General features: G+C 44.0%; 1 protein-coding gene across 6 annotated transcripts in view; it reads right to left on the reverse strand.

The window, feature by feature from the left end:
* The window catches only part of RNF213 (ring finger protein 213), a 231935-nt gene that overhangs the window by 176187 nt on the left and 38179 nt on the right, over positions 1-17569 (reverse strand). For all 6 annotated transcript variants that reach the window (XR_009761276.1, XM_061615791.1, XM_061615789.1 and 3 more), the window contains exons 14-15: positions 17309-17431; positions 3150-3248 (exon numbers count right to left, since the gene is read on the reverse strand). Coding sequence is in view for 5 of the 6 variants with exons in the window: in XM_061615791.1 (XP_061471775.1) it covers positions 3150-3248; positions 17309-17431 (222 nt within the window). In the remaining variant the exon portion in view is untranslated. The remainder of the gene's footprint in view (positions 1-3149; positions 3249-17308; positions 17432-17569) is intronic.

Below are 17569 nucleotides of genomic sequence, written 5' to 3' on the forward strand. Positions count from 1 at the left end.
GCAATTTCATTTCTGCCCCTTTAGATTGTAAACTGTGTAGTATATAGATTGTTGCTTGTGTTCTCTCTCAACTTGGCTGAGTGAGGCCAAGAAACAGATCTCTCTTATCTTCAAGCACCAATGTTGTTATTATGTGCCTTCAAGTTGATTACGACTTATAGCAACCCTATGAATCAGTGAACTCCAAGAGCATCTGTCATGAACCACACTGCTCAGATCTTGTAAGTTCAGGTCTGTGGCTTCCTTTATGGAGTCAATCCATCTCTTGTTTGGCCTTCCTCTTTTTCTACTCCCTTCTGTTTTTCCAAGCATTATGGTATTTTCCAGTGAATCAGATCTTCTCATTACGTGTCCAAAGTATGATAATCTCAGTTTCATCATTTTAGCTTCTAGTGACAATTCTGGTTTAATTTGTTCTAACACCCAATTATTGGTCTTTTTTGCAGTCCATGGTATGCACAAAGCTCTCCTCCAACACCACATTTCAAATCAGTTGATTTTTCTCTTATCCGCTTTTCCATGGTCCAACTTTCACATCCATACATAGAAATCGGGAATACCATGGTCTGAATGATCCTGACTTTAGTGTTCAGTGATACACCTTTGCATTTGAGGACCTTTTCTAGTTCTCTCATAGCTTCCCTCCCCAGTCCTAGCCTTCTTCTGATTTCTTGACTATGGTCTCCATTTTGGTTAATGACTGTGCCGAGGTATTGATAATGCTTGACAAGTTCAATGTCTTCATTGTCAACTTTAAAATCACATTAGTCTTCTGTTGTCATTACTTTAGTCTTTTTGATGTTCAGCTGTAGTCCTGCTTTTGTGCTTTCCTCTAACTTTCATGAGCATTCTTTTCAAATCATTACTGGCTTCTGCTAATAGTATGGTATCATCTGCATATCTTAAATTATTGATATTTCTTCCTCCAGTTTTCATACCTCCTTCATCTTGATCCAATCGTGCTTTCTGTATGATATGTTCTGTAAACAAATAGGGTGTCTCACACCCTTTCCAATTGGGAACCAATCGGTTTCTCCATATTCTGTCCTTACAGTAATCTCTTGTGCAGAGTATAGGTTGCGCATCAGGACAATCAGATTCTGTGGCACCCCCATTTCTTTTCCATGATCTACACAGTCAAAGGCTTTGCTTTAATCTATAAAGCACAGGGTGATTTTCTTCTGAAATTCCTTGGTCCATTCCATTATCCAACGTATGTTTGCGATATGATCTCTGGTGCCTCTTCCCTTTCTAAATGCAGCTTGGACATCTGGCACTTCTCGCTCCATATATAGTAAGAGCTTTTGTTGTAGAATCTTGAGCATTACTTTACTTGCATGGGATATTAAGGCAATAGTTCAAAAATTACTGCATTCCCTGGGATCCCCTTTCTTTGGAATTGGGATATTGAATGCTTCCAGTCTGTGGGCCATTGTTTAGTTTTTCATATTTCTTGACAAATTTTTGTCAAAATTTGGACAGATTCAGTCTCAGTAGCTTGTAGCAACTCTATTGGTATGCCATCTATTCCTGGTGATTTGTTTCTTCCAAGTCTTTTAAGAGCAGCTTTTACCTCACATTCTAAAATTTCTGGTTCTTCATCATACGGTTCCTCCGCGAATGAATCTGTCATCCTGGCATCTCTTTTATAGAGTTCTTCAGTGTATTGCTTCCATCTTCCTTTTATTTCATCTCGGTCAGTCAGCGTGTTCCCCTGTTGATTATTCAACATCCCTACTCTTGGTTTAAATTTCCCTTTCATTTCTCTAATCTTTTGGAACAGGGCTCTTGTTCTACTCTTTTTGTTGTCCTCTTCTATTTCTATGCAGTAACTATTGTAATAGTTTTCTTTGTCTCTACGTCCTAGTTGCTGTATTGTTGCATTTAGGGTTCTGACCGTGTTTCTATTTCGTTTTGCTTTTGCTTTCCTTCTCTCTTTAACCATTTTAAGAGTTTCTTCAGTCATCCACTGAGGTCTTTCTCTCTTTTTAATGAGAGGCACCAACACAAGATACTAAATATTTTCAAGCCAAATATTCAGTCTATATCCAAGACCATATGCATAAAACCTGGAAAAATTTAATTGTTTCTATACAAAGAAAGACCATTAGATTAATTCTAAGTCTGGTGAAAAATGGCATGAAAGCACACAAGGAAAAGATTCACAAAAAAATGCTACGTAACCACACTGAATCACTGACAGTGACCTATATCAAGTCACCACTGTGCTCCCACACAGAGAAGCTTTTTGCACCTTGTTTCTGTACAGAATGGAAGGGAGGGAGGGTTCCCAGTCCTGGCATCCAATGAAATGTGACCATGTTTAAGGGAATGTGTTCAATGTAGGAAAGGCTGAGCAAGTTACAACAGGAACTGAGCAGGAAGAGCAAATATTCTCTCATGTATTGCGGATTTTTAAGTGCATGCTTATTGAGAACTATCAGAGGTGCTATAGAAGGTACTGGTTAACATACTGGCACTCATGGGTACTGCATTGGTGACCTCTGATCTATGATTTAGTACAACATGCAAATGTGGGCAGTAGCAACAGACACTTTTAACAGTGCACATTCACATGGATTCATATTAAATATTTAATTCAAGGATAGGGAACCTCTGACCCAGACACATCCCTCAGATGCTTCCCATCCATCTCCCATGCCTTGCCTCCTTCAACACCTCAATGTCAATGCTGGTTGCAGAGGAGAGAAGCAAAAAGCAGCAAACTGCAGGTGCTAGGGGCCTCATCTAGATCAAGATCCTAGTGTTGAGAGCAGAGGGGTTTTACCCCTTTGCTCCCTGCAATGATCCCAATCCGGCTTTGGCCTGCAGTTACATTTCCCCAAAAAGATCTAATGTAACAAAAGAATCCTTTTTTGATAATAAATACTGCAGTCTCTCTCTCTCTATGTATATATGAATAAATGAATGCTTCATGAATGGGATGTGCTTGTGTGCATGTGTGAATTGACAGCTGGTGTTTGTGTGTATGTAACAGAGTGTGTGATGGTCATGGCCACATTTGGCACTGCACATCACTGGCATGCGGCCCCCAACAGCCTGGGGCGGGGGGAAGGTTCCTCACCCTTGGGTTAGATTAAATGTGATATCTTGCATTTGAAATCAGATATTTCCATTCATCTTGGTACCTGCTTGATCCTGCCTTCCATATCTGTAATTAGAGTTTTCTTCCACTCCTCTGTGAATTTCATATTAGAAAAGTTTATTTTCAAAAAATGATCCCATGCCTAAGGAATAAAAAAGTATTAAATTAAAATCAACTAAAATTAAGTGTGTGGATGGGAGGGAACGGGACACTTATTTGATACACCAATATTTCCCTACACATCATCATCTATTCAGAGAAAAGACATGTCTTCGGGATATAAACACAAGTTTACTTGCTGAAACAAGTAACAAACATACTAGACGGAAAAGAGAATTGGGGACTAATGTTGAACAGTCTAATAGACAGAAGGAAGCCACTGTTTGACTACAGCCCTCTTAGGGCTCCTGGATTACAACTCCTTCTGCCTCAAGGGCAAGGGAATTCGTGTCTATATCACTTGGCAGCATTCTTGAGCAAAGTACTTCATTTTTTATTCACCTTTGTTCTCTATTTTCTCCCCATTTCCCACACTTTCTGAAAGGACACAGTGATAAACATAAAGAGAGGGTAGAATTGCAAACAAATGCTGTCTCCTCTCACTGCATTTCTTTCTGCATTCCCTTCATCCCAAGTATCCTTAGGAAGGATAACATGGCTATTAAGGGAATAGATGTTCTGCCATTACTACCATACATCTCCCTTATGAAACAAGAGATGTGCAAGCCCTATGCTTTCAAAAGAGCCAGATGAATATCTGTCTTCCTCAGGTGCCTAAAAGGTTTCCTTGCATTGGCAAGTAAGGTCATGCATCCCTCTCTCTTTTACACACACACTCTCATTCTCTCTCCCTCTCCCCTCTGGTTGTTGTGGGTACCATTCTCCCCTTTCCAAGTAAAAAACCCTAAATAAGGAATCACCATTATAGCTCCTTGTTCTCCCTCTTTTCTTTCTGGCAAGGAAAAAAAAAAGGAGTACCATGAGACAACCCTTCTGCCCTTTCCCAATATAGCCAAAAGGCGAGAAATTTAAAAAAAATAAAGAAAAAGGTAGGGATAATGCCTGTTGTTTAAGAAAACAGTTTGCCCATTTCTCAGCTTATGTCATGCATGCAAAGAGTAAGGGATAAGCTCCCCATCAAACAACATAGGTGTGTAATGCAATCTTCTTTATAATAATCTCTGGCAGAAAAGCTGTCACAGGATTCAAGAAATCACAGTTGATTAATCCTATGATTTTTGTACATAAGTAAAAACAACAATGGATTTCTTGTTAAAATAATAATACAATACAATACAATAATAAATTTGCTGAGTCTAAGCGTTATAACAGCAGTGGGGAACCAGTGGGCTTCCAGATGATGTTGGCCTACAGCTCCCGTCATCCCTGAGCTTTGTTCCTGCTGGCTGGGGCTGACTGGAGGGTGTTGGAGTCAAACAACATTTAGAGGGCACCAGGTTCCCCATCGCTGCTTATAGGTTTTTCTCATTTTTATAATTCAGAAAAACATCCTTGCTAAATTGGTTTAAGTTTTCTTAAAAAACTAATAGGAACACACCATAATAGTTATTAGATAGCAACTATTAGTTAATAGTGTACAATCTGTATTTTAAGCTTTTATCTTTGATGTTAGCGTCTTTTAATAAATTAAACTAATAGGCAAAAAACCTTGCGGTTTAAGAACATACCTATAGCCAACAGATATTTCTATCAAACTTTAAAAAGCAGGGAAATTGGGCAGCTATAGTGAATGCACCAGGGGAGCAGGAGACCTGACCTCTTCTCTGAGATATTGGACTGCCCTACAAATTGGTCAAAATGCAAAAACAATTTGGGTTGGTCTTTCACAGTCCAATCCACTTCCTGTGTAGCTTGGAAGAGTAACATGTGCCTCTGAGCATATCGTGAGTGGTGGCAACACCTGCCATCTCCAAAGACAGAGAATTATATTTTTGTATGTTTGTTGTTCTTCTTACTTTGCTTCTTTCCTGTGTTACTAATGTTTCTACAGAGAATCTAAACTAGAAAATGGACCAGTGGTCTCACCTGAAGGGGGATTTTCACAGGTAGACTGTCATCAAGTGGGTTATTGCGCCACCTAGCGTCCGAGGGCAAGAGTGTTCTGAAGTCAAGACCAGGGGCATCAGGCCCCTCCCATTCTCCAGTTTCATTCGTGACGAATTTTTATACAAATGTATAAAATAGGCCAATGGGCCTGCCAGCAAGGAAAATATAGACACTGCCATACCATAATAACACAATAGTAAATTCATAATGTAACAGATTTAGAAAGGTCTTGACTTAACTACACAGAACATAAACATTACAGTGTGAATAGTAATAAATTGAAACAGATGTAAATACCTAAATGTCCTCCAAAAGGGAGGGTCGTGATGGCAGTCTACCTGTGAAAATCACCCTTCAGGTGTGACCAATGGTCTATTTTCCACAGGTGGCCTGCCATCAAGTGGGATGTACCAAAGCAGCCCTTAACAGGGAGGGACCACCCACATCCTAATCATCATTGAGAACCTGTTGCAACACCCGCCTACCAAGAGAGGCAACGGCAGAGGCATAACAGTCTATTTTGTAATGTCTTATAAACGAATCTGGGGTAGACCAAACAGCTGATCTGCAAATGTCTGTAAGAGGTGCATTTGCTGCAAAAGCAGCTGTAGTGGCTGCTGATCTAGTGAATGTGCTGTTATTTTAGAAGGTACCAGAAGCTTAAGAGACTCATAAGCCAGGGCAATACATGTGCGGAACCAGCAAGACAATGTGGAATTAGATACTTTCTTCCCCATAGACCCTGGATGAAAGGATACAAACAAGGACTCAGTCTTATATCCTGGGTGCGAGACAAGTAGGTCTTGAGAGCCCTTCGGACATCTAACAAATGCCAACCCTTCTCCAGGGGATGGTTAGGATTCGGGCAAAAGGAAGGAAGAACAATGTCCTGGTTGCAATGAAAGGATGAATTGACCTTGGGGCAAAAGGAAGGATCTGTTCGCAGTACAACTGAGTCCTTATGAAAAACACAAAGATGGCAGCAGAAGACAGTGCACCCGACTCCGAGACTCTTCTTGCGGAGGTGATCGCTACCAGGAAAAGGACTTTGAAAGACAACAGACGTAAGGGCACTGTCCTAAGGGGCTCAAACGGAGGATGTTGTAGAGCTTGCAGAACCTTTGATAGACTCCACGAAGGAAAACGATGGGATACAGTCGGTGATAGCAGAGCAGCTCCCCTCAGAAAACATTTAATAAAAGGGTAAGAGGCCATAGGACTACCAGTGGATGAAACTGATAGAATGGATGATAAAGTGGAGGTGTGTCGACGCAAGGTATTGGGTTTAAGCCCCATCCTTAGGCCTTTATGAAGGAATTGCAATACCTGTTGTATTGTGGCTTGAGAAGGATGGAATTTCTGGGATTCACACCAATTGGAGAATGACACCCAAGTATTCTGATATATATGAGCGGTTGACGGTCGTCTAGCAACCAGTATAATGTCGATGGCCTCCTTAGATAGGCCTGCACGTATCAATTGTCCCCATTCAAAAGCCAAATTGTTAGGTTGAACCAGTTGGGGTCCTGATGCCATATTGGACCCTGCGATAAGATATCTGGCCTGACTGGGAGTGTCCAAGGGTCCATCACTGACATGGCGAGGTCTGAAAACCACGGTCGACAAGGCCAATACGGGGCAATTAGAACCAGCCTGGCCCTTTCATATCAAACTTTCCTTAGAGTTCTGGCCAGAAGTCGTATTGGAGGAAATGCGTACAGCAGGCCGTCCAACAATGGTATCAATAGTGCATCCACTGCTTCCGCTGTTGCATCCAGGTACCATGCAAAGTACCTGGGCAACTGGAAATTGAGATGGGAGGCAAACAGGTCCACTAAGAGAACGCCGAATCGATGTTGGAGAAAATGGAATATCGTCAGATGAAGTTTCCATTCTCCTGGAAAGACCTGTTGTCTGCTGAGCCAGTCGGCTCTCATATTCAAGACTCCTTTGAGATGTTCTGCTTTCAAAGATTTCAGATGTTTTTCTGCCCACTCGAATATTTGGTAGGCTAGATTCTGAAGGGAACGAGAACTGGTTCCCCCTTGTCTGTTTAAATGTGATTTCGTGCATGTATTGTCAGTTCGGATGAGGACATGGTCCAAGGGGAATAGAGGCTGAAAATGAAGAAGAGCTAAGTGTACAGCTCTCAGTTCCAGCCAATTGATGTTCTGATTCTGCTCGACGTTGGACCAAATCCCCTGAACAAACCGGGAGTTGTAGTGGGGGGCCCAGCCAGAGAAGCTGGCGTCTGTGGTTATGACAGTCCTGTGTGGTTCTCTGAATGGAGTGCGTTTGTTGAGATTTTGGACTATCGCCCACCAGCGGAAGGAAAAACGCAGTGCAGGATCCAAGTGGATTGTTCGGTGGTTGGATCTGGCAATGTCCTGCTGGAATGGTAATAAGGCCCACTGAAGTCGGCAAGTGTGAAATCGAGCCCACGGTACAATGTTGATGGTGGACACCAACATTCCCAGAGCCCTTGCTAGAAGCATCACATCCGCGGTTGAATGATGCATCAAACGAAATGCCATGTCTCTGATGGCTACAATGCAGTCTGGGGACAAAAAGACTGTCGCCTGTGAGGTGTCTAGCATTGCCCCTAAATGTTGTAGTTGCCGGGTTGGCTGGAGATGACTTTTGTTGAGGTTGACTAGGACATGGAGTGTGAGGTTCAGATGGAGATGAGCCTGCTCCCTGGAACTCGCCCGTATCAACAGATAGTCTAAGTAGGGGTAGATATGCACCCCGTGCAGGTGGAGATGAGCCACTAAGGTGAGTAACACCCTGGGAAGACCTTTGGGGCGGATGAGAGACTGAAAGGCATTGCTCGATATTGAAAATGCTGGGGGCCGAAGGCAAATCGGATAAACTTTCTGTGAGCTATGCAAATAGGCATGTGGAGGTACGCTTCCTTTAGGTCGACAGAAACCAGGAAGTCTCCTTTGTGAAAGCTTTCTATAATGCAGTGGAGGAATTCCATTTTGAATCTGCGATACTTTACGAAACGGTTGATGAACTTGAGGTCCAACACCGCCCTCCATGACAGATCTCGTTTGGGAACTGCAAAAAGGAGAGAGTAAACCACCTCGAACCTTTCTGCTGTGGGGACTGGCTCTATTGCAGCTATGTCCAAGAGGTGATCTATTGCTTCCTGCATGATGCAGTGTCTGCATGGAGCCCTGGGGAAAGGAGAGGGATGAAATCTGTCCGGAGGGGTTGCCCAACACTCTAGTGCATAGCCATGACAAAAAAGATCTCTGATCCAAGCAACCTGAATCAGACGCAGCCAGTGGTTTGCAAACAGAAGTAATCTGCCCCCGACCGGGATCGCGTCAGTACTGTCTGCACTGGTGAGCCCCTCCACGATATGAAGATGTTGAGGCACCTCGACGTCCTTGGTACTGACCTCTGCCTGGGTAACGTTGTCCGTGCCAAAATCCCCTAGAGGAATGGAAGTCAGTTGCTCGAAAATCACAGCCTCGTCTCCCTGGCCTCATGCCATGAAAGGGCTGGAACGCGCTGTATGGGGTGAAACGTTTGAATGGTCTGCGATCATTCCTGGCAGTAACCAAGACCGGCTTCCGAGCGACCTTGGGGTCCACTAATACCGCTTTTAGCGCTTCCTCCCCGAAAAGTAATGAGCCAATGAAAGGTGCCCTTGACAAGTTGACCCTGGCAGTGGAATCCGCATCCCAGTGTCAGAGCCAGAGAGTTCGCCGAGCCACTACCTGAGCAGCCATGGCTCTTGCTCCCATCTGGGTTGCATCCAAGGTGGTGCCAGCTACAAATGCTGCCGTCTTGCAGAGTTCCACCAGGGCCCTTCTTAAAGAAACCGGATCTGTATTGGGGGCATCTAAAAGATCATCCAGCCACATCATTGACACTCTTGAGAAAATGGAGGCGGAGGCCTGCATAGCAACAGCGGTAGCCTCGTGGTTTTTGTGCAAGGCAAAGTCTAGCCGCCGCTCAGAGGCATCCTTCAGCAGTGAGTCCCCTTCCCTCAGCAGGAGGGATTGAGAAACTAAACTAGAAATCGGCTCATCTACACCAGGGACAGCTAGCCGATTTGAAAACTCCGGGGCTAAAGTGTAGAACCTGTCAGCAAGGGCTATAAACCGGTGAGTTTGCAGTGGGCGAGACCATTCTTCCTTGGCCAGTTTGTCGATAGGATCTGGCACAAGGAGGTAGTTTTCTGTGGATTTGGGAGATATCAAGACTCTGGCCCCTTTAACAGGGGGAGTGGCAGGTGCAGGTTGTAGAGGTCAGAGGCCTAAGGTGTCCAAAACTCTATGAGCAAGTGGATGATAATCGGCTGCATCAAACAGGTGATAAGACGCATCCTCCTCCTCTTCTGACTGATCACTCCACTCATCCCCTTCGGCTTGAAGAGAATACGAGGGATCCTCCAAGCCGTTAAACTCATTGCCAATCCTGCCCCTGGCAACTTCAAATGGATTTGGTGAGAATGGTGGATTTGCATCAGTGCATCCACCCTGTTCTATAGCGCCAGATTGTCTTTACACAGTCCACTGAGGAAGGACATCGACCTGTGGCCGTGACTGTGCTTGAGAAAAGAAAAAGCATATCCTGTAACTGTGAGATAAATTCAGGGGACACCTGCAATCCCAGTGAGGGAGGATGACCTGACTGGCCTGGCTGCTCTTGGTGTAATAAAGGTTGCACTTGTTGAGGCACAGTTACAGAGGGCTCATCGGGCTGGAGAGATGAATGAACCCTGGGGGGCAATATGGGTGGAGGCGGACAGCTCACAGATGGCTGGGCAGGGAACCCTTCAAAGTCGTCCCCAGACAACCTGGCAGGAGAATGAAAAAGTGCTGTTAAGTTCTCCTGGCCTACATCTTCAGAAGCTAAATTGTTCAGGGTTGTTAAAACAAAAAGGGATTGCGAAGAGCTCCAAAAAGACCTCTCCAAACTGAGTGAATGGGCAGAAAAATGGCAAATGCAATTCAATATAAACAAGTGTAAAATTATGCATATTGGAGCAAAAAATCTTAATTTCACATATACGCTCATGGGGTCTGAACTGGCGGTGTCCGACCAGGAGAGAGACCTCGGGGTTGTAGTGGACAGCACGATGAAAATGTCGACCCAGTGTGCGGCAGCTGTGAAAAAGGCAAATTCCATGCTAGCGATAATTAGGAAAGGTATTGAAAATAAAACAGCCGATATCATAATGCCGTTGTATAAATCTATGGTGCGGCCACATTTGGAATACCGTGTACAGTTCTGGTCGCCTCATCTCAAAAAGGATATTATAGAGTTGGAAAAGGTTCAGAAGAGGGCAACCAGAATGATCAAGGGGATGGAGCGACTCCCTTACGAGGAAAGGTTGCAGCATTTGGGGCTTTTTAGTTTAGAGAAAAGGCGGGTCAGAGGAGACATGATAGAAGTGTATAAAATTATGCATGGCATTGAGAAAGTGGATAGAGAACAGTTCTTCTCCCTCTCTCATAATACTAGAACTCGTGGACATTCAAAGAAGCTGAATGTTGGAAGATTCAGGACAGACAAAAGGAAGTACTTCTTTACTCAGCGCATAGTTAAACTATGGAATTTGCTCCTACAAGATGCAGTAATGGCCACCAGCTTGGATGGCTTTAAAAGAAGATTAGACAAATTCATGGAGGACAGGGCTATCAATGGCTACTAGCTGTGATGGCTGTGCTCTGCCACCCTAGTCAGAGGCAGCATGCTTCTGAAAACCAGTTGCCGGAAGCCTCAGGAGGGGAGAGTGTTCTTGCACTCGGGTCCTGCTTGTGGGCTTCCCCCAGGCACCTGGTTGGCCACTGTGAGAACAGGATGCTGGACTAGATGGGCCACTGGCCTGATCCAGCAGGCTCTTCTTATGTTCTTTTGTTCTTAAGCTGTAACAGACACGTAACATGCTCACTTGGCAGCGCTATGGCTAGACAGATGCTTAGTTTAGGCAACCGCCTGAGCATGTATTGTGGGTTGCTTGTGCTTAGCCGACTTATGATGCGAAGAGGCTTTACATGATTGTTTTGCCTTTGTCACTTGAGCTGCTACAGGTTGTTGATCCGCCATCATATGGTGTCAGTACACGCCCATGGATGGGGGAGAATGTACCGTGTGGAGAGGAATTTTAGTACACGCCCACGGATGGGGGAGAATGTACAGTCCCAAATAGCCTTAATATAATATAATATAATGCACAGTTCCAAACAGCCTCAGTACATGCCCATGGATGGGGGAGAATGTACAGTTCCAAATGTCTTAGTACACAAATAAACTGCAGGAGGTGAAGTGCAGTACAGTTGCTATGTAGAATGGTCTTGTGCAGGATTATCTGTGCTTTCAAATAAAAATTAAGGTGAGAGACTCAGGTCTTAATAACTCTTATGCTATGAGGAACCAGCAGAGCTAGACAGAAAGAGCAGGGGGAAACACAAACAAAATGGCCCCACTAAAAAGAGCGGGGAAAACTAAACAGCAAAATGACGGTTGGTCAGGGAGAAAGGCAATGGCGGCCAGGGAGAAGTACGTGCGACCTTACAGAGGCGAGCAAGGAGAAACTGCTGCCTTCTGGAGCAAAAAACGTCCTCCACTTACTTGGTACGGCCGCTATAAAGCTAGGAAAAGCCGCAGAGGATTATAAAAACGGTGGCAGTAGCAAGCCTGAATGGGAGGGAACAGCCCAACAGCTCAAAACAAGGTCGCCACAGCCTATTTGAAACAGGAGGAAACCACAGCCGTAGGTTCCTGGCCGCTAAATATCCAAACCGCAGCAGAAGCAGGCAGCAAGAACAAGCAAGGCGGTGTTACGATCGTCACAGTGGGAGCCACAGCTGAGACTCTTTGTGCGAACGTACAAGCCTCCGCCGTCTGAAAATCCCCATTCTAATTGGAAGGGGGAGCCACAGCCGTGGGCTCACAGCCAAGGGAAGGGCAGCCGCCACAACCCTCAGCAAAGGTAAAAAGGTGGGGAGAGGAATACCAATAGGCCAAAAGAACCCAAAAAAACTTCCAGTCAGGGAAAACAATGCAAAGGAAGGGGAACGCAATCAGTCCCACACACTCTATCCAACGGAGAAGATGGAAGGAAACGAGAGGAAAAAACACCAATCAAGCCTCACACACAATACACACAAAACACAGACACAGTAACTTAGCGAGAAACTCTATGCTACGCTAATAATATCCAACAGCCTCGGACGAAGGCAAGAATGAAACTGGAGAGTGGGAGGGGCCTGATGCCCCCGGTCCTGACTTCAGAACATTCTTGCCTCCGGACGCTAGGTGGCACAATAACCCACTTGATAGCAGGCTACCTGTAGAAAAATTTATTTCCCTCATTACTCATCCTAGAAATCTGTGTCAAATTTATTTTTATTACTTTCAAAGCCTTTTTATTGGTCAATGTCATGTGATGGTGAAGATAGCCTTTTGAGTTTCAAATTGGAGGTTATGTTCTATTTCTATTTTGGGTGCATTAACAGTTGAATCTGAAACTGCAGTTTGATGTAAAATCAGACTGATTACAATATGTTGCTACTTCAGCAATGACTCTATTTGTTGGAAAAAAGAGGATGCATGTTTTCAGCCTGCTATGTTTAAACCACTTCATTTAAGGCAAGGTGGCCATGGTCAATTAAAAACAAAGAGCACACCTAGAATTTTGCTAGAATATATTTCACCTCCCACTGTTTTATCTTGTGCAAATTGAGACACTCCTGAGGTCCACTAGAGATTATTCTGTAGAATAGTCAGTGCCATTATTCCACAATTATGTTTGGAGTTTTTTAGTGTAAATTTTGACAAGTGTTGCTGTACTTTACACATTCACAGAAATAGAAACAAAAGAAAATGATTTACTATAGGAAACTTCACTAAAATTGCAAATGAAATCAGACATACTTAAAGTGGACATCTGAACTCTATCTTTAATATAGTTGCTTCCTCCCTGCTAAAACAAGCTCAGCATAGCACATGTCTTCTTTCTATTATTTGGGCTGATTGCAGGTTTTGCCACCACTCACCATATGCTCAGAGGCACATTACCAAATTCTTCCAAGCTACACAGCAAGTGGATTGGACTGTGAAAGACCAACCCAAATTGTGTTTGCATTTTGACAAATTTGTAGGGCAGTCCAGTATCTCAGAGGGGAGGTCAGGTCTCCTGCTCCCCTGGTGCATTCACTATAGCTGCCCAATTTCCCTGCTTTTTATAGTTTGATAGAAATATCTGTTGGCTATAGGTATGTTCTAAAACCACAAGGTTTTTTGCCTATTAGTGAATTTAACTGTTTTTTAATCTGGGAGGTAAGAAATGGGATCCTGTGCAAGTTTGCTGAGAATGGATTGATCATTTGCATGCTTACTGAGTTCAGTGGGATTTACTCCCCTGCAATCATGCTTAGGATAGGTGAAACTGACCACAGGAGATGGGGAGGAGGAGAGGAAACAGAGGGGAGGACTGGGATGGGAGCAGGCAGGAGGGGGAGGGGAGGAGGACAGGTTTGATCATTTGCATGTTTATTGAGTTCAGTGTAATTTACTCCTGTGCAATCATGCTTAGGATAGGTAAAACTGACCGGGGGAGAGGGAGGGAGGACTGGAGTGGGCAGGGGAGGAGGAAGAAGGAAGAGGGGAATGGAGGACGAAGGGAGAGGAGAGGAGGAGGACGAAAGCGGATCTGATCATTTGCATGCTTATTGAGTTCAATGGGATTTACTCCTATGTAATCATGCTTAGAATAGGAAAAAATGACCAGGAGGAGGAGGAAGGAGCGTACTGGAGGGGAGCAAAAAAAGGAGGAGGGAGGGCAGGTTTGAACATTTGCATGCATGATATTTACTTCCATGCAATCATACTTAAGATAGGTAAAACTTACCGGGGAGGAGGAAGGGAAGGGATGGGGATGGAGAGGGAGGAGCAAAGGAAGGGGGAGGGAAGGGGCAAGAGGGAAGGGATAAGAGGGAGGAGAAGAAAGGGTGGGTTTGATCATTTGCATACTTTTTGAGTTTAATGGGATTTATTTCTGTGCAATCGTGTTTGAAAATGGAAATGGACTGCCTTCAAGTCGACCGGACTTATGGTGACCCTTTGAATAGGGTTTTCATGGTAAATGGTATTCAGAGGTGGTTTTACCATTGCCTTCCTCTGAGGCTGAGAGGCAGTGACTGGCCCAAGGTCACTCAGTCAGCTTCATGGCTGTGTAGGGATTCAAATCCTGGTCTTTCAGGTCATAGTCCAACACTGACCCAGGGGAGGGGCAGGGAGTGATGGAGGATGGGGAGGGGAGGAGATTGGGTGGGTGAGCACTGGGTAGAGGGGAAGCCCCTTTCCTTTCCAAAAGGAAAACATTGTGAGCAGTATAATTGCTGTTCAGCATTTCCCCCACCTTTTCATTCTACAGCAGGCACATGTAGCCTCCCACACAAATTTACACCGAAGCTGTCTCTGGCCACATCCACACCAGGCCTTAACTTCACTTTGGGCAGTCATGGCTTCTCTCAAAGAATCCTGGGAAGTGTAGTTAGTGAAGGGTGCTGAGAGTTGCTAGGAGACGCCCTGTTCCCCTCACAGACCTTCAATCAGAGTGGCTGACTGTTAAACCAGTTAAACCACTGAAGCTCTCTCAGTGGAACAGGAGTCTCCTCTCAGCACCCTTCAGAAACTATACTTCCCAAGATTCTCAGAGGGAAGCCATGAATGTCTCAAGTGAAATCAAAGTCTGGTGTGGGTGTGGCCCCCTGATTAGGCAAGCCAAGCACAGCTGTGAGTCTGGCTTTTAGAACACTGAGAGTTGGTTGTTACTGAGCATGCCCTGAATTATCATTGGGTGCCAGCCAAAATTTCTTAAATTAATTAAAAATCAGCCAGGCATTTTTTTAACTTTTAAACTGCAGAAGATGAAGGTCAGAGTATGGGCAAGGTCAACAGTAGGATTACAGGTACTCTGTGAACATAGCTGATTTTTAATGAATTTCAACAGATTATGAGAACTCTGACAGAAAAAAGTCCAAAAGGACTCTTGGTTTATTTCTCTCCGTTTAGACGTTGAACTCTCTATTCTCTCTGTTTTGTGTATAGTCATGAAAAGTGACAGGGTTGTTAAGCAAGTGTTTCTGAGTTCAGGACTACAAGGTTTGTAAGGTTTTGTTTTGAAATGAGCTTATGGGAAGCATCAGAATGGCATGGGGGGTATTTTCAATTTAACATTGAAGAATGTGAAAAATCCACGCTGGCTATAGTATACAGCCCCTCTCGTGGCTGTATAAGATGACTATTAAGTTTATATATGTTACCATTTACCCTGGCAAACACACAGGAAGTACAGGAGAGAGCTTTTTCAGCTGTGGCCCACAAGCTTTGGAATACTCTACCCCAAGAAGTTCGCTCTGCTCCCTCCCTGTTGGTTTTCTGGAGACTTCTGAAAACAATCTTGTTCCGGAGAGACTTTGGGAGGGACTTAAGGTAGAGCCTGACACTGATTTTATATATGTGTGTGTGTGTGTGTGTGTATTGTATTTTATGTATTTTAATTGTATTTTATGTATTTTAATGTTTTTGTGATTTTACCATTTACAATTTTATTATGTACATGTTTGATTTTATTTTTGTAAGCCGCCCTGAGTGCCCTATTATAGGGTAGAAGGTCGGGATAGAAAGATTTTAAATAAATAAAATTACAGCTGCATCTCATTGACTTTGCCTGCTGATTTGTTTCCTGCTATCAGTGCAGTTCTCCTTTGCTTAAAAAGATTTTACCTAATCAATTACTATGAGATCATTTTTTTTGCAACCTACAGTCCCTACATCACTATTTCTGGGAGCATGCAGGGCCACTGGCAGACTCATGGCCTGCCTGGGATTGCATAGAGGCACCAATTGAATGAACTAGCACCTCCATGTGGGAATTAGATATATAGCTATCATTAAACAAGGCTACAAGATAAAAAGCAAGAACAAAAAACAAATAGCCCCCAAATCACCTTTTGCTTTCAAGCTCCCACACTGAGGCCATTATGTCATCAAGGTGAAGAACCATATATGGGAAGGAAACATATGAAGAGCAGTAGAAGCATACAAAACAATGAGAAACAAACTGAAATGCTAGTGAAAATATACCAGAGGCTCTCTAGTCTCTGCCCATGTTTCCAAGCCTCTCTCTGTAATCATGGAAGGCAATAACTTTACTTATTATGTCCAAAGCAATTATTAGAATGAGTTTCCACAGAGTTCAAAAGAGCCTACACTAGCACAGGAAAAGAGTGCCAGTGTGCAAGGGGAAAAAATAGCACAGCTAGCCAGTAAAGGATCTGCAGTTGCTTCAACAAATCTTCCTATGTCATGTTAGGAGACATGGCATCAGCCCTAAGAGAGGAGCATTTCCTGGGGCCCACCCAGCAGGGTCCACCAGTGCTGACAACTTATCAGGCCTTACCCACAGCACCCACCACCACCTGGGGTCCTGGCAATGGCATTCCTGCAGCTGCCAGCCTCACCCTCTGACTAGCTTTCCTGGTAGTGCCACATTACAGTAATATATGAAATGGAGGTCTAAACCTCTCCATGATGCTTGCTGACTTGCAAACAGGCTTACCTTGCAGCAATGGTGCCATAATGGGCTGCTCTCAGCTAAGTTGGCAAGCGTGTGTGTACACATGAGGTGTGGGGCTGGCAGCTACCGTACCCTCTCCCCATGGTGTTTGTGGCAGCAGCATGGGTTCTTGATCATTATGAAGGCTCTCTCTGTCTCTTATAATCCAACACAATTGCTGGGTTCTAGTGCTGGACTGAAGTGAAGCCCGATAGTCCCTCTTGTCGATGTAGAGGAGCCACCACACTCACTTCAAAATTTACACAAACTGGGAGTGATGCTTCTCCCTCTCTCTCTGCCTGGCTTTGATGATCTGGGCAACAGTGACTCTAGGGAGACTTCTCTGGAGCAATCTTTGGAGAGGTAAGCCCTGCATCATTCTACAGATGTGCCAAAATTGGTCATCATCTCAGAAGCAACAACAGGTACATGTTTACATGAAGGAAGCAAGGACAGCTGCTAAAAACAATGAAGCTAAAAGAAAACACTGTTTATAGACAAAGGTTTAGACAGTATCTTAAAAGCAGTAGCAGCTGCAATATACAAACCGTAAGTTCTGTTGAAAATGTAAATATAACCCAATCTGAATGATCTTTTAGCAAAGGTTTTGGCAGGACTGTCTGAAACCAGTTCTTGGTATCATCACAAAGCCTTCGGAATACTTTTAAAGCCTATTATGCAGAAGGGAAAGAGTTACAAACTGTTGAACAGAAGACCAACCTACCACTATAGTTTGAGATTTTTACATTTTGGTTTTACAGCACAGTTCTCCAAACAATTCAGTATTATTTACCCCTCCCTCCTTCAAG

The sequence above is a fragment of the Rhineura floridana genome, chromosome 3, assembly GCF_030035675.1.
Source record: "Rhineura floridana isolate rRhiFlo1 chromosome 3, rRhiFlo1.hap2, whole genome shotgun sequence".
Classification (NCBI taxonomy): domain Eukaryota; kingdom Metazoa; phylum Chordata; class Lepidosauria; order Squamata; family Rhineuridae; genus Rhineura; species Rhineura floridana.